Source organism: Notamacropus eugenii, chromosome 2, assembly GCF_028372415.1.
Source record: "Notamacropus eugenii isolate mMacEug1 chromosome 2, mMacEug1.pri_v2, whole genome shotgun sequence".
NCBI classification, from domain to species: domain Eukaryota; kingdom Metazoa; phylum Chordata; class Mammalia; order Diprotodontia; family Macropodidae; genus Notamacropus; species Notamacropus eugenii.
In genome coordinates, this window is record NC_092873.1 from 342005959 (window position 1) to 342030259 (window position 24301).

General features: G+C 47.8%; 1 protein-coding gene and 1 long non-coding RNA gene across 7 annotated transcripts; one reads left to right on the plus strand and one right to left on the minus strand.

Moving 5' to 3' along the window:
- Positions 1-823: 823 nt before the first annotated feature.
- UNC13D (unc-13 homolog D) lies at positions 824-24146 on the minus strand. Of its 6 annotated transcripts, none has more exons than XM_072645726.1 (33): positions 23992-24146; positions 21266-21334; positions 19952-19987; positions 19491-19598; positions 19202-19261; positions 19030-19096; positions 18510-18693; positions 17610-17654; positions 15752-15820; positions 15403-15472; positions 14647-14751; positions 14359-14451; positions 14128-14231; positions 13761-13878; positions 13471-13595; positions 13091-13181; positions 12779-12835; positions 12566-12663; positions 11800-11851; positions 11259-11389; positions 10992-11112; positions 10407-10550; positions 10007-10105; positions 9629-9835; positions 9352-9420; positions 8629-8708; positions 6833-6938; positions 6645-6716; positions 6288-6371; positions 5870-5990; positions 4419-4542; positions 3592-3788; positions 824-3382 (listed from the first exon to the last, which is right to left on the minus strand). In XM_072645726.1, exons 1-33 carry the CDS (start codon positions 24007-24009, stop codon positions 3273-3275), a joined length of 3234 nt encoding a protein of 1077 aa, XP_072501827.1. In that variant the 5' UTR covers positions 24010-24146; the 3' UTR covers positions 824-3272. The 6 variants fall into 6 exon arrangements, 5 of the variants coding, with proteins under 5 accessions (XP_072501827.1, XP_072501829.1, XP_072501826.1 ...); XM_072645728.1 differs by lacking the exon at positions 23992-24146 and adding an exon at positions 21554-21642; XM_072645725.1 differs by lacking the exon at positions 23992-24146 and having other exon boundaries at positions 21266-21518.
- LOC140528169 (uncharacterized) lies at positions 14415-16079 on the plus strand. The gene is made up of 2 exons (XR_011975100.1): positions 14415-14555; positions 15948-16079. It is a non-coding gene; the product is annotated as an uncharacterized lncRNA (long non-coding RNA).
- Positions 24147-24301: the final 155 nt, after the last annotated feature.

Here is a 24301-nt window from a genome sequence, read left to right on the forward strand (position 1 = left end):
GGACCCTTTTAACACCGAACATTTATTCCTGGGCACAATTCCCCTCACACTTCATTGGTACCTCTAAGATAGCCTCTTTTAGGGTTCTGTATCCAAGGACTGCTGTTTATAGACTCTATTGACTTTGCAGAAGAGGCTGGTGCAGAATAATTTTTCCTGGAAGATTGAGAGCATGGGAAAATCTAAAAAAGGTGTATGGGTGGGTGAAGATCATGGAGGAATTGTTGTCTTAAGACCTGAAGCTCAAGAGGCAAACTACTTCCTAGAGGAATCAGAGGTATTTGGTACAAGAAAGTAGGCCTCAGCCTAGTGTTGCCCAGTTGCCCACATGCTGACTGTATGGGAGTAGCATAACCTAAGCCTAGGAAAATCTGGGTCCCAGACCTTGCAGTTTCAGACAGGGAAAGAGAAAGGATAGTGGGAAAAGTCTAAGTTGGGAGCTGGTGAGAACATTGTAACCCGAAGGGAAGCCTGAATTGAGACCCACCCCCTCCCCTATCCCAGAATGCCCCTGATGCCCCTTTCCCAAACTCCCAGATTCTTCCCCAATCCCATCCCTGCCACATTACATTGACAAAAACACATAACTGCTGGGCCCCATGGACTGGGACACTTGTTCTTTCACTCTGTGGTTAGGGCCCCCTTCTCAGCTCTGGACCCATACATTAGTCCTGAGGGAACCTGACCTCTAAAGAAAAGAGTCAGACTCTTTCTTATACTCTTTGGTTTTTTTATTCCCCCAACCCAGGAATTTAGTTAAATCTTAGGTTTGGTTCATATCTTCCCAAAAAGGAAAAGTAGGAAAAAAACTCAGTGTCCAGGGTAAAGCAGGTATGGAATAGCTATTTATTTCTCCATGTAAAAGGTAGACTTAACACAAGAAATTCACAAATACTCATTAACAAAGACCTGAGGAAGCAGCAGTAATAATTTACATCTATTGTTAAACTCTCCTCAGAGACTGATACTTAAAACATCAAAACACAAGGCATATGTGGGACTGCTAAAATGGCTTTGCCCTTTCACAACTCTATTGCACTAATGAATAAACCCCTCTAGGTCCTTGCCTTCTGGGAAACCAGGCCCTGGACTAGGCTACTGAAGTAATGACCCTTCTCCAAAAAAGTCCTGGAACATTTCCTAGGGACTTCTGCCAAAGTGCAGCTCTCACCAGCTAAGGACCCAGGAGGTCCCAAAACTCATGGTTGCCTTCAAGAATGGGAACGTTCAACTCAATATTGCTGCTCCATCATCTACTCAGGGAAGAAATGAAACTGAAGAGGCAGCCCAAAGCTAAGGTTCAGGCTCACCCCAGAGAAGATGACTCTGTAGTTGCTTTCGGCTACAATATTGCTGAGGTGGAGAGAAGGTGGATACACTCCTGCAAGCCCAAGAGGCTTAAAGAGTTCTGACTTAGTTGGCAAATAGGAAAAGTCTCAGAGAGTGAAGTTACTCCCTTTAAGGTCTACTGAGTGGGTTGCTTCTGGCTTTAGCGGCCAATCCCTGACACAACCAATGACTTCAGCTTTGAGCCACATATGTTCAGCAGTGTCCAGCACACGGGGTCAGCACTCCACGAGTGTACTCCAGTTGGAACAGAGCAAGGGACATGCTTTTCCTCCCTCTTTCCAACTAGATATGTAGACATCTTTGAGACCCAATAACCCAACTGAGGCTAGGAAGACTCTCCTGGATTTCATGCAGCTATAATGGAAGTACTTAGGTGGACACTTTCTTGTGGCAAGGACCCTACCCTTGGGTAATCTGAGGCGTAGCTCTGCCAAGAGGCACCCAGGTGGGCAGTAGGGCCCTGATCCACTTATCTTGAGCACACTCACAGCCTCAAACCCAGTGATGACACAGTTTCAAGCCCATGCTTACAAACTCAGACTTCCCAAAGCACAGTGTTTCAGAAATCCCATTGCAGTAAGACAGGGTTAGATGTTTCTATTAAATTACCTGATAAAGTTTTTTTTTCCAAAAGCAAATAATCACAGTTCCAGAAACAATGACCTACCCTAGCAAGTACAGTAAGACTACAGAACTAACCCCATCTCCACTCCCCCCTGTTCCCCCCCCACCCCCATTCTCTCACCACATCCATCCTCTAACTAGCCCACAGGCCCACCATAGCAGTGGAAGAATGGCTTTGCTGTGAACTCAGAGGAGGGTAGGTGGGTGGCCTGGCATGTGGCCTGAGCCCAACTGCAGCTACATGGGTCCCACTGCAAAGTACAATGGATTTTTTAGGAGAACAGTATTTTTTATTGTTTCACTAAGAAAGAAAATCAGTGCCAGGGTAGAGGAGGGTTTTGATTGCTAAGCTGATGACCTGTCAATCAGCTCCTGAATTCCTGTTACTCTTCTGACTCTGGCTCTGGGGTCCAGGAACTTTTCAGGAGACTAGGAATCCCCAGTAACTCATCACAACCAGACCCCTGTCTACTCCCTGAGCCCAAGAGAAAGGACTTGGGTCCCAGCCACCCCTTCCTTGTTCTGTTGCCCATGGTTAGTCACCAAAGTAGCATCCTACTCCCTTCAACTGTCAGTCCCCCTTCCAAATCCGCTGGGCACAAGGGAGCAAAGGTCCAGGGAACCTGAGACTGATGAGGCCTCTGTCTGCTCTACCTCAGGGACTGAGCAGGTGGGAGGAAGCTCACACCCTGGACTCACAGTTGAATTATTGCTCTGTCTCTGCCATTTACTATGGGCAAGTCACTTTTTTCTGAACCTCCGTTTCCTTCTCTGTAAAATGAAGGGATTGGATCAGATGATCCCTGAGCTACCTCCTAGCTCTGACATTCCGTGACTGTGACCATGACTGCTGGAACTAAGTTCAATCTGAACAATTTTTTTTTCTGTGAGAAGGGAGAATCTAGAACAGACTCTTGTCTTTCCCCTTCTCATTTCCACCCCAAAGAGCTTCCCTGGCTTGAAGGATGTCTCTGAGCTGAAGAGCAGAGGACAGTTGTTACCCATTCCTCTTAGGGACCCTAGAGGAAAAAACCAGGATGTGGTAGGGGCATAATAGTCTGACTGAGGATCCCCAGGGGGGTTTTCTTTCTACACATACACACCCCTTCTAGTTATTACCACAGTGCACTTCTAGATTGTGCCATTCTGCACTCTTAAAGGGTCAGTGTCCTCCCTTAGGCACTGAGGAGCATAGGGGCACTGAGTTGGGCAGGTTAGGAGTATCTTTTCTGGTAGGAGATGAAGGGAAGATCCCAGACCTAACTCAGCTCCTGAGCCCATGCAGGTCCCTTTAGCTTTTACTGCCCCAAACGCTCAGCTTGTTTGGCACGCTGCCTTCGGAGTTTAACAAAAGCCTGAGCTTCCCGATCACCCTTCCTGATGTCCAGCAGCTGCAGAATGGGGTCCCCTGGGAAAGAAGATAGATAGGAGGAGTTAGAAACTTGGAGAATCTAAGCTTCCTGTTCGTATTTCCTGCCAGGGCCTCACTGCCCCATGCCAAGGGGCTGAACATTCTGAAGCACAAATATCCTTCCACCTCCTCACAGACTCCCAAAGTCCTCCACAGACCTCAATAGCCCAGGAGTCCCCCGCCCTTCTCCCCAGCAGATAGCATACCATTAGAGGCAGGGTAGATGAGAGGCAAACGTGTCTGAGGCACCTGGCCAGGATTATTGTCCCCAGAGAGCCCCAGGACAGTGTTGAGAGGGAGGAAGGCCTCTCCCTCCAGGTCATCAGTCCCCAACCTGTCGTGGTCCAGAACAGTAAACAAGAGGCAATTTCCTTCCTTCTGGCACGACTCTGGAGACACCAAACTGAAGATCGGCCACATGTGAGTGAACCCCTAAACTCTCCCTCCCCTCACATGGACCAGAGAAATGCAAATGAAGCCTAAAGCCTGAAAGGGGATGTATAGAGGATGTATGTGTATATACACACAATATAGATGTGTTTGTGTATGTGTATGTATGTATGTGTGTGTGTGTGTGTGTGTGTGTGTGAGCGTGTATGTACCTGGAATGCTTGTCATGGGATCAATAGGACATCTGGGAGTCTAGCAGAAGTTTTGACCCTTTATCTCCAAGCCAGAGATTCCTGTCCTCTTCATTGAATAGACTACTGCAGTCAATTCAAGGTGGGAGATTTTTTCCCTTCTTTCAGCAAGGGAACTCCCAGGGCTACAAACTTCACTTATGCACCCTGTCCCAAGCTCTTTCCCTTTTCACTCCTCCCCCCAAGTCCTTACCAGTCATCTGGGAGAGGAGCCCTGGGCTTGTTTCCCTGGGGAGGGGCCAGTAGTAGAGGGATCGAAAAGCAACTTGGGGTCAGGAGCGTGCTTAGGCTCAGGGAAGGATAGGAAGGCTAGAAAGGTGATCTAGGTCTGGGAAGGGAGATCCCACCAAAGCACAGGTGGGACGCAAAGTTCAAAGGAAGGCATGACTCACAACTCAAAGGCTTCATCAAACAGAGGGTGCAGCTCCTTTTTGAACTTCTGTGTCTCCCGAGGGGCCACCTCGGCAAACTCGTGTCGTGGTTCCAGGGTCAGCTGGACAAAGGGATCGCTAGTGCCTGGGAGGGGAGGAAGCAGGGAATGGGGAAAGGATCTCCTCTGCCCTCTGTCACAACCCCAGCACACTCCTCCCACCCCTGCTGGGGCAGTCCTGACATCCCCCAGTAACCATGGAGAATTGTGTTCAAAGCTGGCCACCCTAAATTGATTGTGCACTCTTGGCTTCCACACATAGCAGAATCCCTGGGCCCTCCAAGGAGAAGAAACCCCTCCTCTGCTGAAAAATTAAACAAAATCCACTTCCATGCTTCTGTGTCCTATGTCCCCTGTGCCCAGATTGTCTGTCCTCTCTCCCTCTCTTCATCTATCCTTTAAAGTTCAATTCAAATGTCACCCCCTGCTAAGAAGCTGCCTTTGGTTTTCACCCTTTCTCTTTTCCCCTCTGAGCAGCGATGACTTCTGTCCTGACTGCACACAGCACTTTGTTTTGTAGTTCTCTAATGCAATCACAGGGTATGTATTATATTTATATATTATGTTAATATATAAATATGTCATATTTAATCTATTTATTATATAGAATATTTATTATATTTATATATTATGTTAATATATAAATATATCATATTTAATCTATTTATTATATCTCCCTGTGCTAAAGATGACCCCAGGAATCCTTGAAGAGTCAGGTCACTAAGAGCTGGACACAACTGAAACAACACAGCCACCACAAAATTCCTCCCTTATTAACCTAGCTCTCAAGATGACCTTACATTTTTGGCTGCCACATCATACTACTACTGATTCTGAGCTTGGAGTCCACTAAAATTTCCATATCTTTTTTGGACAAGTTGATAGCTAATCAAGGACCTCAGTTCAAATCTTGCCCATGCTACATACCACTTACATCACCTTGAGCATGTATTTTAACTTCTGTGGGTCTTAATTTCCTTGTATGTAAAATGAAGAGGTTGGACTTTAGGGAGAAGAGCTGTTCCCGGGGCCCTCTCCACCCCAACCAGGTCCTTTCCAGCTCTACATCTATGGATCTTCTGATCTATCCTGTCCTTACAAAGATGATTTTTTTTTTTAATGTGAAGTATAAGACTTTGCATTTACCCTTAATAAATTTTTTTTTTTAATGAGGTCTCCATACTGGTGAAACCATGGCCCCTTGATATGATGAAGTATATTTTTGGCTTATCTTCCTACTAGATTGAAGAGTCCATGCAGTTGGGGCTGTCTTATGTAAATTTTGTACATTCTCCAGGCACTAGCACAGATCTCTGAATACAGCAAGTACTTAATAAATCTTTGTCACTCTTGCTTGAGAGGCCCAAAGGAACATGCTGCCCTCCCTGTGCCTGGCTCTGCCTCCCTGCTCACCGTTGGAGTCCAGAGGTAGTAGGTTGGAGGCACTGAGCACCTCAATCCGGAGTTTCTGTTCCGACAGTCTGTAGAAGACCTTGATGGTGATGGCTCCCAACTCCTCTGATGTGGTATCAGCCTTTGGGAGGGAGGGGTTTTGAGCAGCAACAGAGGAGATGGAGCTCAGTCCTGGGTTACGTGGGGACATATGGGCTAATGGGGGCAAGTAGGGGGGACACTCTGGGACTCCACAAGGAGGAAGAGAAACCTGCTTCCTTTGCAGAGGGACGAAGAAGGTACCAGGAGCTTGGGAGAAGGGGTATTTCACACATGTACTCCCCAAGACCATACACATACATGCAAGACAGATGAGACAGCCTTGTATCTCCTGGGTAGACTGTACAATGTTGAAGCAGGCAAAAAGAAATAGTCTCACCTGTTGCTGGATGCGGTTGCTGAAATATCTTTGAATGAGTTCCTGACTGGAGGATGCCTGCAGTTCCAGTTTCCTCTGAAGATCCTGGAGGTCATAATAGACCACGAAATGAAGAGAGTTTAAAGGTCATTTAATGCCTCCTCTTTCAGGCAAGAGAGAAATACTGATGGTCAGAGAGAAGGGGAGTGGAAGGGGCAGGAGACAGAGCCAGAGGGCACGGAGGGACCACTGTCAGGAGGCTGGGACAGTCAGAAGGCCAGTTAGGTGGGGGCATCGATGGGGTAAAATCAGATGTGGGGCACAGTCAGACAGTCAGAGACACAGATTCCTGCCCCCACCCCTCCATGGGGCCCTTACCTGCAGTGAAGGTGTGTGAAGGACTTCAGGGGACAGGCCACAGCCCTCGCCATAAAAACAGAGCTCTAGGTTCTAGGCATTGAGACAGCCACAATCACTCCCTGGGAATCTCTTCCCTCTCTCCCTCCCTCCCTTCTCTCCAGTTCCCTTCCCATTGAGGATAATATCCTTTCCCTCACTCCTCATACCTGCAGGGCAGTCTTCAGCTTCTGGGAGGTAAGGGGTGAACTCTGCTGGGCTGCAGCCGTCTGAGTGAGCACACTGAGGGTGTGAGTCCAGAGCAGTGATAGAAGACTGGATACCCAGAGGAGAGCAAAAGGCAGAGACAGAGATGTCCAAAACACAACTCATTATTTTCTCCAAAATCATTTACTCTTCCAAATTTCCCTGTTTCTGTTGAATTCAGGTTCTTAACCTCAGAGCAGTTTTCAACTCTGTCTTCTTTATCCTTCACATCTAATCAGTTTCCAAGGACCACAGTATTTCTCCCTATGTGTGTATCTCTCTCTGGAGGCAATCAAGGTGCCCAGGGTCACATAGCTAATAAGTGTCTGAGGTTGGATTTGAACTCCTGACTCCAGGGCCAGTGCTCTATCCACTGCACCACCTAGCTGCCCCCCAATATCTTCTGTATCACATTCCTCTCTAGTCACACTGCTACTACACTAGTTCAGACCTACACATTGCCTCTCACCTGGACTATTGGTCTCCCTGCCTCCATACCCCCAATCCATCCTCTACATAAGAGGTATATAAGTAATATTCCTAAAGCACAGGTCTCAGTATGTCACTACCCTGCTCCAGAAACCCCAATGCCACTCTCTTGCCTAGGAGATAAAACACAAACTCAACTGATGTTTAGAGCCTTCCACAGTTTGGTTCCTGTTTATCTTTTCAGGCTTACTAAACATTACTCTCCTTTACAGGTTCCACCTAATTTCAGCCAAATTAGTCCACTTACTACTCTCTGTACACAACAGTTCATGTCCTTCAGGGTCTTTGAACAGTGCTTTACCTGTGATGTTCACCCTCTTCCCCTTGGAAGCCCTAGCTTCCCTCAAAATTCAAGAGCTACTTCCTACAGGAAACCTGTTCTGATCCACGGAGCTGCTCGTCCCCTCCCCACCCGTGATTACTTTAATCAGTTTTGTCTTTTGTGTGTCTAATGTTTCACTCAATAGAATATAAGCACCTTGAGGGCAGGGTGTTTAATTTTTGTCATTGCATCCCCTTGGCACATAGTACGTACTGTCTTTTCAATGAGTGAATTCCAACCCTGTTCCCTATTTCTTCTCTCTGTCCCCTTAACCCTGGCCTACTTTGAGTGTGAAGCTGAGAATGGAGTCCCTCTTAGGAAATTGCTTAATGTTAGGAATGGGTATGAAGGCCCATATGATGGGGGGAAAGACAGAAGGGAACCTAGGGACTGGTTTTACTCAATACTTTTATCAGTGCCTTGAATGAAGACATAGAAGATAACAGGTTAATCAAATTACAGATAACAGTGAGACAGCTGATAACAATGAACCAAACTAATAAGGGGAAATTTGATGGGGGTGAATGGAAAGTCCCAAAATTCAGTTAAATAAATATAGGATGGAGATTCCTGATTTGGCAGAAATATATGTAAAAACCTACACACTGACCAAAAGCTCTACACAAGCCCTAAGAGCAAGCTGGCTGCTAAACAAAACAAACAAAAAAATCTAATGCCATCTTGAGCTGTATTAACAGACACAGCATCCAGACTTGGGATGTTGTCCCATGGTTCTCTGTCTGGGTCAGCTTTGGGGGAGAGGGAGCACATTTCTGGAAGAATAATGACAAGAGTGCTCTGAAGACCCATCCTAGGAGGATCAGTTGAGGAGACAGGCAAAGTTTAACCTGGAGAAGGTAAGACTCGGGGGAGGAGACATCCTCAGGTATCCAGAGAGGGATGAGGCCTGTTTGGTGCTGCTGTGGGGATTGGGGGACAAATCCAAACCTGTTAAAGTTTTCCTGCACCAAGTTGCTGTTCATGTAATGAAGCTCTGACTCTAAGAACTTCATCAGAGGTAGGATGGCCTAGGGGAGGAAAAGAAAAAGGAAGAGAGTTGTTTCCCTGCTGAGATTTACCCCCTGGTAAATCAACCTGACCTGACCCTCCCAGAACCACAGAATATCAGCTACACAGGACCTCAGAGGTTGCCAAGGCCAACCCTCCCATTTGACAGAGGGGAAGACTGAGACCCAGGGAAGGAAATCAGTTTATACACAGATGAATGGTTGAAGACATCCCTGCCCCCAACAACCTGTGTAAGGTTACTGAGCCTACTAGGTCTGGAATAAAAAAACCTGAGTTTCAGTCTAGTCTCTTCTACTAAGTGACCTTGGACAAGTTTGGTTGGTTATTTTTGAGGCAATCAGGGTTAAGTGGTTTGCCCAGGACCACATGGTTAGTAAGCATCTGAAACCTGATTTGAACTCAGGGCCTCCTGACTCTAGGGCCAGTCCCCTAGCCACTGAGCCATCTAGTTGCCCCTGGGCAAGTTATTTAAACCTCTCTGGGCCTCAGTTCCCTTATTTGTACAGTGAGGAGGGGGTAGACTAGATCTCTAAGGTCTCCTCTAGTTTTCAGTCCTATGATTCTTTGAAACTCACATACCTGTAAAGACTCTAGTCAATGCCCCCTGCCCTAAAAACCCCCTAGCCCAAAGGGCTCACTCACATCCTCAGGCACGGTGGTTTTACTGCTGCCCACAATTTTCTGGATGTGCCTTGAAATGCCAGCCTCCAACTGCCAACCACAAAAAGATCAGGAAGTCAGTGAGGGAGCAGGGGATAGGTGGGACAGAGTTATTGGCTGAGGTCCAGACAGGGCAGGGACATGTTGAGAGTCACCAAAGATAAGGTCACCAAGTCAGGTTGAGAGGATCATGGTCAAAATGAGGTCAAGAGCAAGGGAAGGTTCAAAGGGACCATGTTGGTGTGGAGGTGGCAGGTACCTGCTCAGCCAGGGTCCGAACACCACTTCGGATCTCATGGTCCAGTCCAGCCAGGGCACCCTGCAGCTGGGCATGTAGTGTATGCTGTAGCTGTTCTGGCTCTAAGATGGCCCCTGCCCACTGTTCTAGATCTTTCCATGCCAGTTGAATTGGGAGCTTCAGTACCACCAACCGAAGCTGTTCCATGTTATTCACCACCACGCACAGCTAGGGCAAGGCTTTGACTCAGTTTGTTCCAAGACGCTGACCCTCACCCCCTGCCCAGGAACAAACTGATCATGGAAGCCAGACATTTCTCCACTTGACTTCTCCTCTAGACATCCTTCCCCAACTCCCACATATTTCCCTAACACCACCCCATCAAAACCAGGTTCTCACCATATTGGCTGCCTGTTCCTGGTCTTTCTGGTTGACAGAGAGTTCCTTGGCTCGAGCTTTGATTAGGCTACAGTACACCAGAGCCAGCTTACAGGTATCCTGGGGATGGATCATGGTCATAGAGAAAGGGAATAAGGAAACATGGTACTCCCATAAGGAAGCAGATGAAAGGAGGGATTCCAAGGGGTGCAAGAGGCCATTGGAGACTTTGGGGCAGCGTGAGGATGCTTGGGAGGAAGAGCAGGGATGAAATGTTTAGAGGAATCCCTGAAGATTTGCTCAGGGATTGAATTAAAATGAATCAAGGAACTGAAGAGAACACTCTAAGAGGGAAATGTAGAAGAGATGGAAGGGTCAGGGAAAGTGGGGAAATGGCCCGAGGCCCTCCCTCACTACGTACCTCAACAAACTTGACTGTGATCATGAAGGCAACCTCAGGGTCTGGCCAATCCAACTGTCGGGCAGTGTGGCCAATCTGGGCAAAGCATGTGGACAGATCCACAGCAGATGTGCTGTGTTTGATCATCTCACCCAGAGGGACCAGCTTGGGGAGAAGAAAGGAGATGGTATGAAAAAAAGGAATGTAGTATTGCATCTCGATGGGGAGGCCTGGCTTCAAATTCCTCTCCAGATAATTAGATATGAGTTCCTCAGTAAGACCTCTACAAATCTCAGTTTGCCCTTCTATTTTACCCTTCTAGGTATCATAGCACCTACTTCAAAGGGTTGTAACGAAGATCCAAATACATAATATATTCAAAGCATCTTGTAAACTTTAAAGTACTGTATAAATATGAGTTGGTATTATTATGAATACAGTCTAAGGAGAGATGCCTCAATTAACCCCAGATTTACCATGGGTGTGACATCTGGCAGAGAAATGGGAATTGTGTCTGAAAGTTCTTCTCTGTTGGCAACTCCTCATGGTGGGAGAGGCAATGCAGGAGGAATCTCTCTGTGACCTGTTCCCACTCTCAGACCTTACCTGGTCCATTTGCACTGCCCGCTGGAGCCGAGTCAATGCCACAGTATAGGTCTTCAGCAGCCAGGCAGGGATGGCTGGGAGGAACCACTTGTGGAAGCCATCCAGATCCAAGGTCCCATCCCTGGGAGAAGTGACAGGTAGGTGCAAGTAGCTTAGGGCCCCATGTGCATACCTTGGCTCTCCCCAGAGAGCAGTTGCTATCCCAGGGTAATCTCTTTCAAGCACATTCCTCCCTCCGTATCCCCTATTACCACTCAGCGTAGGTACCTCTCAGAAGGAGGGGGGACCAGCTCATAGAGCTCCTTGAGGCTAAGATAGAGCTGGAATAAGCTTTCCCCCATTTCTGGGGACACGACACTACCCACCATCGCCATGTGTTCCTTTACTCTCTGGGCCACCTGCAAAGAGAAAGAACTGTTGGTCAGGAATGCCCAGGGCAATGCCCTGCTGCAGGGGTAGACCAGACAACAATAGCATCCCTGGGTAATAATGCTTTCTCTGGCCCCAGGTAGCCAGTTGGTACAATGGATGAAGCACTAGGCCTGGAGTCAGGAAGACCTGAGTTCAAATCTCCCTAGCTGTGTGATTGTGGGCAAGTCACTTACCCTCTGTCAGCCTCAGTTTCCTCAACTGTAAAATGGGGATAATAATAGCAACTATCTCCCAGGGTTGTTGTAAGGACCAAATGAGATATTTATAAAATGCTTAGCATAGTGCCTGGCATATAGTAAGCGCTTTATAAATGTTTGTTCCCCTTCTCCAGAGTCTCTTTTGGAAGAGAAAAGGGAGAAAAAAAGAAGACCCTCACAAGTTTCTGCAGCTCCAAGAAAGCCATGGAGAAAAAATTAATCTTCAGGGTACTAGAGAGAAGGAATCAGAAGAGGAGAAGGTTAGGCTGGGCACACTTCCCTAATGTTCTTTCCCCTACCCCAAGCCTGGGTTCTAAAATCAATTCTTCTTACTTCCCCCAAACTTGGGTTCCCCACAGAGCCATAACTAGCAGCTTTGCAAAGCTTTGCAAAATATGTGGAAATAGGGAATGAGGGAGAGCAGCAGGAAATTCAGACTCAAATCAATTTTTAAAGACAAATTCATGGTGGGCAGAGGGAAGGGTGGAGTTGGATTCTAGGACAATGGTGGAGACAGAAATTTTGGTCCCTATGAGGAGACTGAGACTCAAGAAACAGTTGCTATAGGGTTAATAGGGTTGAAGTGGGATGTGGAGGGAAGGAACAGTTAGGCCAGCATGAGACCAACTCACTTAGACTATGGCTACTGCAGAAAAGCCATAGATTCTCTAAGTTTCAGGGCCCTGGTGTCCTGATCCCTAGTGATGGCTCTGGCTCCCAGATCCCTATCCCTGGACCCACCCTGGGCCTTCAGATTTCTAGCTTTTACTTCTCAGCTCACAGTCCAGGATCCCAGCCTCTAGCTTCCAGTTCTCACAGCCCAGGCCCCCAGCTCCCCATCTGTTCAGTGTGTCTCCCTCCCTCAGTTCAGATCCCCTGAAACTAGGTCCCCAACCCCTGCTCTCTCAGCCCAGGCCCCAAGGTCCCTTTCTGAACATCTCTCACTTGTAGAAGATTTTGTTCCAGGTTCTCTGACACTGATGCAGATCCCCACTGACATCTAGAACCAGGCTCAACACGGACTTACACATCTCTTGCATATCCTAGAAGGGCGTTGAGAGAAGAAAAATGAGCAAACCAATAATGAGGAGAAGACCTGAAACCTCTTTATTCCAATCTATCCCTCCCAGACTTCTGAGCCCAGGCCCTGCCCTTCACCTGGACCATAGGCTGATGGTGCTGCTGCTTCAGATGGAACCACTCGAGGGTGCCTGTCTGTGGGAGGAGGTGGTGTGGACTCATCAGTGTCTGTCTCAGGGGCATGGACCCCACGAAAAAAGGAAGCCAAAGTGCTAATGATAGGCTGGGAAAGCTGGGCATTGGAAGGAGGGCCTGATACTCATTGGGCCACAGGGGTCAGCCTACCCAGGTAGAAGCATGGTTAGTGGTCAGTGGCCAGTGACTGGACAGCCATGGGCATCCCACCCTCACCTTCAGGTCAGGAGATGGGGGACAGAGTAAGAGACATACCCGCAGCACTTCAGTCACCAGAGAAGACAAGGGTGCCCCATTAGGGCACAGCTCTGCAAATGCCTTCATCTTACACATTTGTATCAGGACCCTGAGCATGGGAAGGAAAGGGACCTATGTCCAAAATGCCCATCCACCCTGCGTCCAAATGGCTCATTCTCCTACCTGGCCCTTAGCACAGATCTTTATGCGCAATACTTGTGTTTCAAGCCCTTACCTTTTTCCCCAACTTAGAACACCCCCAATCTAAATCCTTTTCCTCCATCCACTACCTCTCTCCTCAACCCAAGAACTGGATCCTCTTGCCCACTCTAACTCTAAACAAGGACTTTACTCCTGGAGATCAGGATGGAAATAAGAAAGATGGGGAGACATCCTACCTGAGGAGGGACTGCAGACGAGCTGGGGAGCCAGAGGCAGAAAGGGGGAATATAGAGCGGAACCTCCGGATCAAGGAGAGTCCATAGGTCAATAGGGAATTGAAAGAGGCAGCCAGTTCTTCTTTCTATGAAGGGTGGAGTGGTGAAAGAGTTAATCCGAGGAAGGGAGGGAGACACCAGTGTATGATGTCACAATTTGAGGGACTCAAGTACCTCCTCTTCCACGTGACAATGAAAGGATCCTTGTCTTCTCAATATTCCTTCCTCCCCTCCCTGCTCATAAATCCTACCTGCTCTGGTTTCAACCTCCCCTGTATCCATTGATACTCCATGGCAGTGATGGGGTGTAGCAGGCAGCTCCCTGGAAACTCCAGACTCTGATAGAGTCGGCTATAGGCCAGCCACTGCCTACATCGGATATGGACAGCATGAGCCTGGCGTAAAGCTGGGCACTGGTCCTCAGGTATGCTTTTCTTCATTAATGTCCACTGCCCTCCTCCCCAAATCCCCACCTCAGCCCCAAAAGCTACAGGTGTGTTACAAAGGGAGTATGCATTCTTATAGGCTTTAGGATAGGGGTGACAGCACTGGGGCCTGGACTTATTGGACTTCTGTTGGACTTCTTGACATTGGGGAACAGTCCTTTAGAATACTCACGCCATAGACTGGTGAAATTCAGATAGGTCTTTCTGTGTGGCATGGAGGAAGAGGATGGTGGATGCCTGAGGGCTCAGCTCTCCATCCCAAGAAGTGCTCCCAGCCTGTAAAGGAAGGAGGGAGCTCCGTGTTCAGGTACTAGTGAGGTACCCTGAGGCTGTTCCTCTCCACTTTGGAGTCCTGGCTTCCTCCCCTGTGCTTTAACACCTCCTTCTCCTCTTCCATAGGTACCTGGTGCTGAGTGACCTCATGAGATACCAGCTGCTGAAGAAGGTGGCGATGTACTGTATAGCTGGGATGGGTGCGACTGGTAGTGGTGGCTCTCTACAATAGAGAACAGGCCACTGACATCAGAGAGGAGGATTCGTCCATGAGCCTGGGCTCCTTTCCCCACCCCAAGCCTTTATCCCCTCATTGGGTCACTGTAGGTGAGTCATCAGAGAGAGGGAAAGGAGGATTGATGTTGGGTCCAGCCTCAACACCTCTGAACTCTGATGCCTGTCCTTCTGTCCCACTCACTCGCTTATGAATGAGCAGAAATTGCAGGTGGCACTGCCCTCGATCGGGGTAGGTCTCTGTTCGTGGTTCCAGTGGATACCACTGATCCTCCCGACAGCGTAGGTCCTGTGCAAGGGCAGATAGATGGACATGAAGAAACATAAATGGATAAATGGCTAACTAGGAATTTTGGTGTCCAGGGTAAATTCAGTTGGGGGTGGGGGGAATAAGGGACAGTAGTAGGCAGGGAATATGGTCATGGGGGTAGAGGGACCCCAGAGAAGAAGTGACTCTGGGATGACTGGCTGGAGAACTGACTTAGGGAAAAGGATTACACTTGTGCTTATCAGTGCCCTAGGACAAACTGCCAGTTGTCCCACCTTTGTTATGACTCCCCAGATGGACAGGTGTAAATACTGATAGCTATATGGCACACAGGCAGAGTAATAGTGAGAACATGAAACACATGCCCTATCTCTTAAGACATAAGGAATGCTCTGGCATGGACACCTGGTGCCAGATGGACCAAAGATATACATGTGGAAAAGGGGACATGTATATGAGTACAGAGTGACATAGGACAGATATATGACCTAGTCTCTGAGCCTCTCGAGGACACTGAGTCACTGAGGGAATCTGTCCTGGTTCCCAGTAGCGACCCACACCCATCCTCAAGTATCAGCGTCTTCTCTACCCTTCAGGCTAGACTTGGACCACTTTGATCTTTCAATCCCCTTCTTTTCCACCTCCCATCCATCTCCCCCTTTTCTACCTCACCTGCAGCCTCAGGACCACATTCCCCAAGAAGTCATCCTGTCCCTTGTCCTTTCGTGCTTCCTTAAAGATCCTGAGTCAGAGAGAAGGGACCAATGAGGAAGGCATTGGGGAGGTCAGGCTAGGAAGGCCCAGATAAGAGGAGGTGGCATTCAGGCGGGGTTCTGATACCCAAGTATGGCCACTTCAAGGGTTCATAGTGGAGCCTGGTGCCAGAATGAGGCCAGCAGTCTGTCCGTCCCGCCCCGCGCGCGACGCCCTCCCCTCCCCCCGCCCAGCAGAGAGGGTACCTTTGTACCCATGCCCATGTACTTCGGCTATGTTTCCTTCTTACTTGGCATGGGGTCCTTACCTCCGGAGGCCATGCAAATCTGTCAGCTCCCCCAATTTCTGCCTCACAGACTCCACTTGGTCTGCATCCCTTATGGGGAGAAGGAGATCACAGAATCAGTGGAGTGAGAGCTGGGAAGGACCTCAGCCATGTTGGAGGGAGGGATGTGGGACAGAGAGAAGCCTCTCTTGTAAAAGCATCCTATCTTTATTTGCAGATACCAGATACCAGAGGGATAGGAGAGGATAGAAAGATCCCAGTGGATAAGAACAGCAGTCTGCATCTATGAAGATTACAGTTTAGAGGTAGAGATGAAGTCTTACAATAGAATTTAAAAACAACCTCACAAGTACAAGATGTGGAAGGCGTGGTCAGACAACAGTCCTTGTGAAAAAGACCTGGGGATTTTAGTGGCTGAATAGCCCCCAAAGCCCAGATATCCATGACTAGAGATAAGTTACTCTACCTTGGTTCAACCCTATCCCAAACAATATGTTTGAATCTGTACGTTTTAAGCACAAGTTGGAGACCATCCAGGAAGAGGAAAACCAAGGGGAATGTCACCACATTGGTCTAGAACTGAAACTCAGAGGTCATTGAGGCTAATCCCCTTATTTTACAAATGAGGAAATTGAGACCCAGAGAGGATAAGTGATTTGACTGAGGTCATACAGCTAGTAAGTGTCTGAGGCAGGATTTGAACCTGGGCCTTCTTGCACTCAGTTAAGGTCAGTATCCATGAAACCAGGCTGCTTCTCACATGATGGCTACCTTCAATTATTAGATAGTTATTCCTAGAGAAGAGGGTCTTAGTGGTACCCAAAGTAGATTTAGGACAAAGGCTGCAGAGGAAGATTTTGTCTTGATTTAAGGAAAGTCTTCCTGACAATTAGAGCTATCCAAAGTGAAAAGAACTACCTTCTGTGGGACTGGGTTTCCTTTTCGTAGCATCTTCAATTGGTCCATAAGCATTTATTAAGCTCCTACTATATGCCAGGCATTGTACTAAGTGAGAGGATACAAGAAAGGTAAACGGCAGTGTTTGTTCTTAAGGTACTCCCAGTCTAATAGAAGAGATAACACGCAAACAGCTATGTACAAAGAAGATCTATACAGGATAAACTGGAAATAATCAACAAAGGGAAGGTCCTAGAATTAAGGAAGAATCAAGAAAGGTTTCTTGTAGAAGGTGAGGTGTTAGCTGGGGTTGGATGGAAACCAGGGAAGCCAGGAAGCAGAAATGAGGAAGGAGGACTTTGCAGGCATGGGGACAGCAAGGGAAAATGCCCAGAGTAGGGAAACGGATTGTCTTCTGTGACAAGTAGGCTAGTGTCCCTGGATTGAAGAGTATGTGGGAGGGTGTAAAGTATAACAATCCTGGAAGGGGTGAGGCCTTAAATACCAAACAGGATTTTTTAAAAAGGCTAAATGCCAATTTGGGGGAGCTGGGTGGCACAGTGGATAGAGTGCCAAGTATGAAGTCAGGAAGACTCATCTTCCTGAGTTCAAATCTGGCCTCAGACACTTACTAGCTGTATGACTCTGAGCAAGTCACTTAACTCTGTTTGCCTCAGTTTCTTCATCTGTAAAATGAGCTGGAGAAGGAAATGTCAAAGCACTCCAGTATCTTTGCCAAGAAAACCCCAAATGGGGTCATGAAGGGTAGGATATGACTGAAAAACAACTGAACAACAATGACCAAAAAAATGCCAATTTGTCAGTCACGTCATGGAAGGAATTCTTGGCCAGATATGGGTTAGATTAGATGACCTCTGAGGTCCCTTCTAAATCTGAGATACTGTCCATGGTATTTGGTAGTAGGTTGATTTTCCCTTTGCAACCATGAGAATGTGGCGGTGCTCAGTCCTCATATACGTACCACATGTCCAAATGGAAACTGGCAGTGGTTATATCCTCAAATTCCCTGTGAGACAGAGAGGGCAGTTTGGTGGTTGAAGGGGAGGTGGAGTGACAGATCCCACTCTCCCTGTCTGCTCTGATCTTTAGCTCTCCTCTAGTTTATACTTTTTTTTCTGAGAAGAAAACAAAACAAAGCAACAACTGCCTTCTTGCCCATTCCCCAGAGCCCGCTTTTTCTTCTCCCATCTCTGAGTCTCTGCCCAAGCTGTAACTCCTTCACTTTCTCTAAAACTGAGGCTCAAGTCTACCCATTATGGGAAGTCTTTCTGGATTCACTAAACCTATTTTTCACCTTGCTGACCCAGAATCATAGGCTTTTAACCAAAAGAGATCTGAGAGGTCCTCTAGTCCAGTGGGTAAAGCACAAGACTGTATCAACCCTAACAATACAGGCTTTCCTTGAAGAGCGCTAATGAGGGTGATGACCTACTGTCTCCTGAGATCTCCTACTCCATGTTAGGAAGTTTTTCCTGACATAGAACCTAAATCTACTTTCACAGTTGTCACTCATGACACCTAGATAACAACTGCCCACCCACTCCCACCTCCACCCCCAATCCTGCTAAGACACTTGATATCCGTGTTGTCTAAATACTTTCTGGGCAGGGATTAGGCTTTTCCTTTACTCTGTACTCTAAACATTCAGTCCAATACTGGTCCCCTTGGAGGCCTCTGTGCATACTTGCTGTCTGACTAGCTTAGTAGACTCCATACATTCAGCTACCTCTGAAATAGAGCCCAGACAGCTTTCATCCCACTTACTCAGTAATAAAGTGAAGGGAGAGATGAAGTCTTCAGCTAAGCTTATAGCAGGATAGGACAAACATGGGAATTTGGGAAGGAGGGGAGAGGGACTTACAGGAAAAATGTCTCATCCCACTCAGGGTTGAGGGTCTGGCTGATGACCTGAGTGCGATGGGTCTGGTCTTCAGGGATTGTGTTCTTTACTACAGCTTTCTGCCGTCGCCGATGCCCTGGGCTGTCATCTGGCACGCTCACCCCCTGTTCAATAATGCCCAGCAGGCAGTAGGGATCACTGTACCCTGATACCAGGTAACGAGAGAGGAAGGGAGAGAAAGTCAACCTTTATAATCAGTCCTTCCTCACCCCTAATTTAAAGTTACAGAGATCTGGCCAGGGAGGGGACATCTGATGTCTCTGCCTCTTTCTAGGGTGGGGGTGGGGAGTGGGGAAACCCAAGAGGGCCAAAGAGGAGTGAGAGATGAAAACCAGGCATATAGGGGCCTGGCAACTGGTAAGGAGAAGCAGCTGATTTGGAGCTGCAGACTCTTGGGAGAAGGTTTTGGACAGAATTCCATTTGGAGAGGATCCTAGCCCTCATAGAAGGGAATAGGAAGGACCCCCACTTCTTGACTCACCACTGACGTCCTTTCCAAGAATGCCTTTGGCCCGCTTTACCGTCACCTTCAGACAAAACAAGGGTTTCTGGAAGGAGGGAGTTGGAGAGGGAGGTACTGAGACCAGGAAATGGCTAGAGCCATCCCCCCTTCCCCCCAGGCCTTACCTCTCCCACCCCCTTGCCTCCCGTACCTCAAGATCCTGAACCTTTCGGAGCAGCTGTTGATGTACCTCAGGCTCCATGTGAAAGGCCTAGGGAGTCAGGGGAAGGGGGCCAGGAGAGATGACAAGATGAGGAGAGAGAGAGTAGAAGGAGGAGGAGGATGGTGGGGGCAGGGGATTAGTCACAGGAGACTAGGGAGGAAGAAGGAGGAGTACCACTTTGCTACAGTGACATGATGTACAAGTTCCAAGGCCAAGGTGGGGGGTGATGGAGGGAGACGCTGGGAAAGGAGAAAGGACAATGGGTCTTCTGTCTTACCTCCTGTAGATAACCCAGCAGCTCAGATGCTTCTGTTACATGTTTAGGCTCGGGTTGGCCTAGTCGGTGCAGGACTGTATAGAGAGCTTCCTCGTAGAGGAGAGCCTGCTATAAAGTACCAGGCAAATCTAGTTCAGATACTCCCCAGGGGCCTGAGGCCCCTGGTTCCTCCTTATACAATTCCTGAGGACCCCAATCCAACTAGGTCAGAACGTTACTTCCAACTTAGCTTCTCCCACTCATCCCAAGCTCCAGCTCCCTGATGCCATTGCCCAGAGCAGGGACAGGGCGCTCAGTCAGCAAAGTGAAGGGGTTCAGTAACCAAGGGCTAAGCACCTAAAATGAACTTTCCCCAGATGCCACCTGTAGCACCTCTACCCATAGCTATCTATAGAAGGGCCTCCAGAGGACCTGGGGCTCCCCTCCAGGCTCCCATGCTTTCTCTACCCCCTGGCTCTTACCTCCTCTGAGGAGAAGTGATGAGATGGCGTCTCCATCTAGAGAAGAAGGACAAGAAGACCCACCATGTGAGCTCTGTGCTAGGGCAAGAGCTAGCTATAACAATGATTGGACAGGGTCCACCCTGTGCTTTCCAAAGGATGTCAGCACCTCCCATATACCCTGAGAAATGGTTGGCCCAAGGCACAGCCTGCCAGGCAGCATCTGTGAGAATCTTTCAAAGAAGGGAGCGGGAGGTCCTAGTGCTGCTCACCCGTCAACATATAACTGTTGATTTTTCTTCCTCCCCCCTCCCTGAATGGCACCATATCCTCCCCTCCCAGAAAGGGGCCAAAGCCTAGGTCAGGGTAGAGGAGCCTGGCTACCTCTTCACTAGCCTGGCCTGGCCTGAGGCCCTCCAGAGGCTCACTGTGAGGGTCCATTGGACTTCAGGGGTGCCTGCCCTCAGCACTAGTCTATAGAAGATAGTGATATATGCTTGCTTTGTTCTGTCTGGTTCCCTTTTCTCCACCCTGCCCCCCCACCTCCACCAGCCTACCCGTAGAGGAAACCACACTGCTTATCTAACCTCAAGTACTCCCCTACTAAGCATCAGCAACGGAAGTGTGAGGCCTGCTTCTGAGGACAATGTGAGCCATGGGAGTTGTCAGGACCTTAGGTGGGAGGAGGTTGGAGAGTTAGATATCCAGAGGGAGGGAATGAGCAGTTCAAGCCCTGGGGTGTCTTTCTCTCCTGGGCATTGCCCACTCTTAAGTTAAGGCAGGGGAGGGAGGGCATTTTCACAAGGGGCAGGGAAGGGGGTGGTATATAGTCTCTGGCTATTACTCAGGTTTTGCTTAGTCTAGCTACCGAACTGTAGGGCCCCCTTCCAGTCACGAGTTAGGGGAATTAGGTTCGTTCCTAGGTTTCAGAAAACACCACTAAGAACTAGAGAACCCATGAGCAGAGCTCAGCTCCCAACACTGCCCTTTCTCTCCCAACTTTCCTCACTAAGGAGTCTCAGAGAAAGTTCCCCTTCTGCTAAATGAGTCATCACCTTGGAAGAGAACTCAACTGTTAGCCAGTACTATTTCCTGGAGCCTGGGGGCAGAGGCAGGGAGGGACAGGGACTGAGACCACAGACCAATCTTTCCTTCCTCGGGCTCCCTTCTCATCCCCAGACCTCAGTTCCTCAACCTGAGTCAGCTAATGGAAACTTGGTATCAGGGTATCATCCACATCTGAGCACAGCACCCTGGTCCACACACAAGGCCCCACCTCCCTCTCACCCCTGCCTATCCTCTTCCCCCCCCCCCCCCCCCATCAGTTTTTCATACCTTTTTGTCAGTTTGAGGGAGGGTTTCCAGCAAAAGACCTTTGGCCTTCTGGCGCCTTATCTTGATACCCTGGCGCAAGAGAGGAAGACGCCGTAAGGGTTTAGAGAGGGGTGTTGCCATGGTGGCTAGTTCTTTTCTTTCCCTCTGATAAGAGAGACCAGCCAGTAACACTGGGTTGTGCAAAACTGCTCAGGGGACCGTCTCTTGCAGTGGGGTAAGGCTGGATGTGTTTGGTGAGAGGGAGGCGGGGAAAGGAGGAAGAGAGGAAAGGAAGTCAAAGGGCCTTACTGGGTTTCACCATGCAGTGGTTGGGCCCTCAGGTCCCGTTCTTCTTCCTCCTCTCTGGATCCCTCCCTCTGGACTGTCCCTCCCTCTTCTAAGAGTCAGAAGCTGGGCCTTGTAGGAGGTACTCTGCTGCAAGGCACTTTGGGAAGGTCTAGCCCCACTACTCTACAGTGTAGGTGTCTGGGTGTGTTTGGCCAGCCCTTTTTCTTTCCCTAGAAATCAGATATGCATCCAGGGAGGATGGCCTAGAGATGAGCAGCGCAGATCTGACCTTCAGGTGTTCTGGGAGTTAGTGCCTCATTGGCTCCAACAAGCCCCATGACTGCAGGATGAGAGAGGGGGAAACCTGTGCACCTAACCAGAATAGGTAAGTCTCCCTACACTAACAACCACGTGTACAGCTTACCTGAGAGGTTTATACTTAGCCCAGCCTGAATGTTGACATTCCACTGGGGTGAAACACCTGGCTATACCCAGCAAAGCAGAGATAGCATCTTTATTCTTTACCCAGCCTCACTCAAAGCCAACTTTCTCCTTTCAAAATGCACTAGTAACTCCCAGTCAGCCCCTTCCCCACCTCCACCCCCTTTCCAGAAACAAAGGGAACCATGTACAGCTACTGTCTAGCATGGGGATAATATATTCATTGGAGCCAAGGGAGAAGGCTAATGTGACTTTGTGTTTGTGAGGGTAAAGTAAACTGATGACTGAGGTCATAAGAGTTGAAGGGGTAGAGGAATTGGGGAACCCAAGTATTTTAATGGAATAGTGACTGCTTTGGGTAAAGCCAATAGTGAACTAGGCATTGATCTTCTTGAGGAGGGAGTGTTACTTAAAGGTCCATAGATAACTGGACAGCATGGAGGGTTCTTGGCTTTTTTTTTTAACATGTGAAGTCATGCAAAATACATGTCCAAATTAGCATTTTACAAAAAATAAACAACCCCCCCCAAAAAACAAACAAGAAAAATGAAGAAAGTAGGAAAAAAGCACTTAGAGTTCATCAGTGCTCTCTGGAAGTAGATAGCATTTTTCATGAGTCCTTTGGAATTGCCTAGGATCACGGTATTGATTGTGTACAATGTTTTCCTGGTTCTACTTCACTTTGCATAGCTCATCAGTTCTAGCTTTTCTGTCATTTCTTTTCTTAGTTCAATTTATTTTACTTTATTGCACTTAATAGTATTTTATTTTTTCCCAATTACTTGCAACGATAGTTTTCAACATTCATTTTGTAAGATTTTGAGTTCCAAATTTTTCTCCCTCCCTCCTTCCAAAGAGAGCAAGCACTGTGATATAGGTTATACATGTGTAATCATGTTAAACATATTTCCACATTAGTCACATTGTGAAAGAAGAATCAAAACAAAAGGGAAAAATCATGAGAAAGAAACAACAAAAAAAGTGAAGGGTGCTTTGATCTGCATTCACCCTCCATAGTTTCCTCTGGATGTGGACAGCATTTTCCACAAATCTTTTGGAATTGTCCTGCATCATTGTATTGCTAAGGAGAGCTAAGTCTATCACAGTTGATCATCACACAGTAAAGGGTGCAAGGTTCTCCTGGCTCTGCTCACTCCATTCAGCATCAGTTCATTTAAGTCATTCCACGTTTTTTGCAATCTGCCTACTCATCATTTCTTATAGAACAATAGTATTCCATTAGTCATATATCATGATTTGGTTAGCCATTTCACAATTGATGGGCACCTCCTTGGTTTGATTTTTTGCCACAACAAAAAGTTATAATTTTGTACTTGTAGATACTTTGCCTTTTTCTTTGTATCTCTTTGGAATACAGACCTAATTGTGGAATTGCTGAGTCAAAAGGTTCAGTTTTATAGCTCTTTGGGGGGTTTCAAATTCTCCAGAATGGTTGGATCAGTTCACAACTCCACTGATATTGCACTTAGTGCCCCTATCTTTCCTCATCCTCTCCAGCATTTGTCATTGTATGTCACATTAGCCAGTTTGCTAGCATGAGGTGGTACCTCTGTTGCCTTGATTTGCATTTCTTTTAAGTAGTGATTTTTTTCATGACTTGATAACTTTGATTTCTTGATTTCTTTCACTAATTTCCTGTTCATATAAGTTGAAGGGATTCTTGATAACGAAGGAGACAAAGGGAAGGTTTGAAAGTGGCAAGTAGTGTGCTAGTTTCTCTTTCTGGCCCTAGGTATCGGGGGTTGTTAGAGAAGCAAAAGCCAGCCTTTGAAAAGGCTCATGAGGTATGATGCATTCAGGAGAATGACAGGCCTGTTTACCACGGGGGGAGGGCACCTGTCTCAGTCCTGACTAATCTTGTCCATTTCCCATGGCACAAATCCTCAGGCTGAGCTTCTAATCCAAGCTGGTGGGGGGATACAGCCTTCCAGATACCCACCCACAAGATAATGGAAGTACTACTGATTTCAGAAGGGGGTTACTGCAAGTCTGTGTACCTTCTGCTCATTCCCCATGTCCCTGGGACATCAGCATGGGCAGCACAGACCTGCCAGCTAGGGTCCAACTCTGAAGTCCAGGATTTCTGACATGGCCTATGCTGAAAGAGAAGGAATGCAGGAAAGTTAAGAGTCCACAGAGCTGAGAGGTTTTCAGAGAGCTGGTTGTTAAGATGGGTCAATGGAAATTTGAAGTGGCCATGTAACAGCCTCAAGCCCCATGGCCCTGCAGAGCCCTCTGTAACTAATGAACTCCACGGAAGGGTAGAAGGATTGTGCCTGAGAATTTAATTTTGCTTAGGAGTCCAAG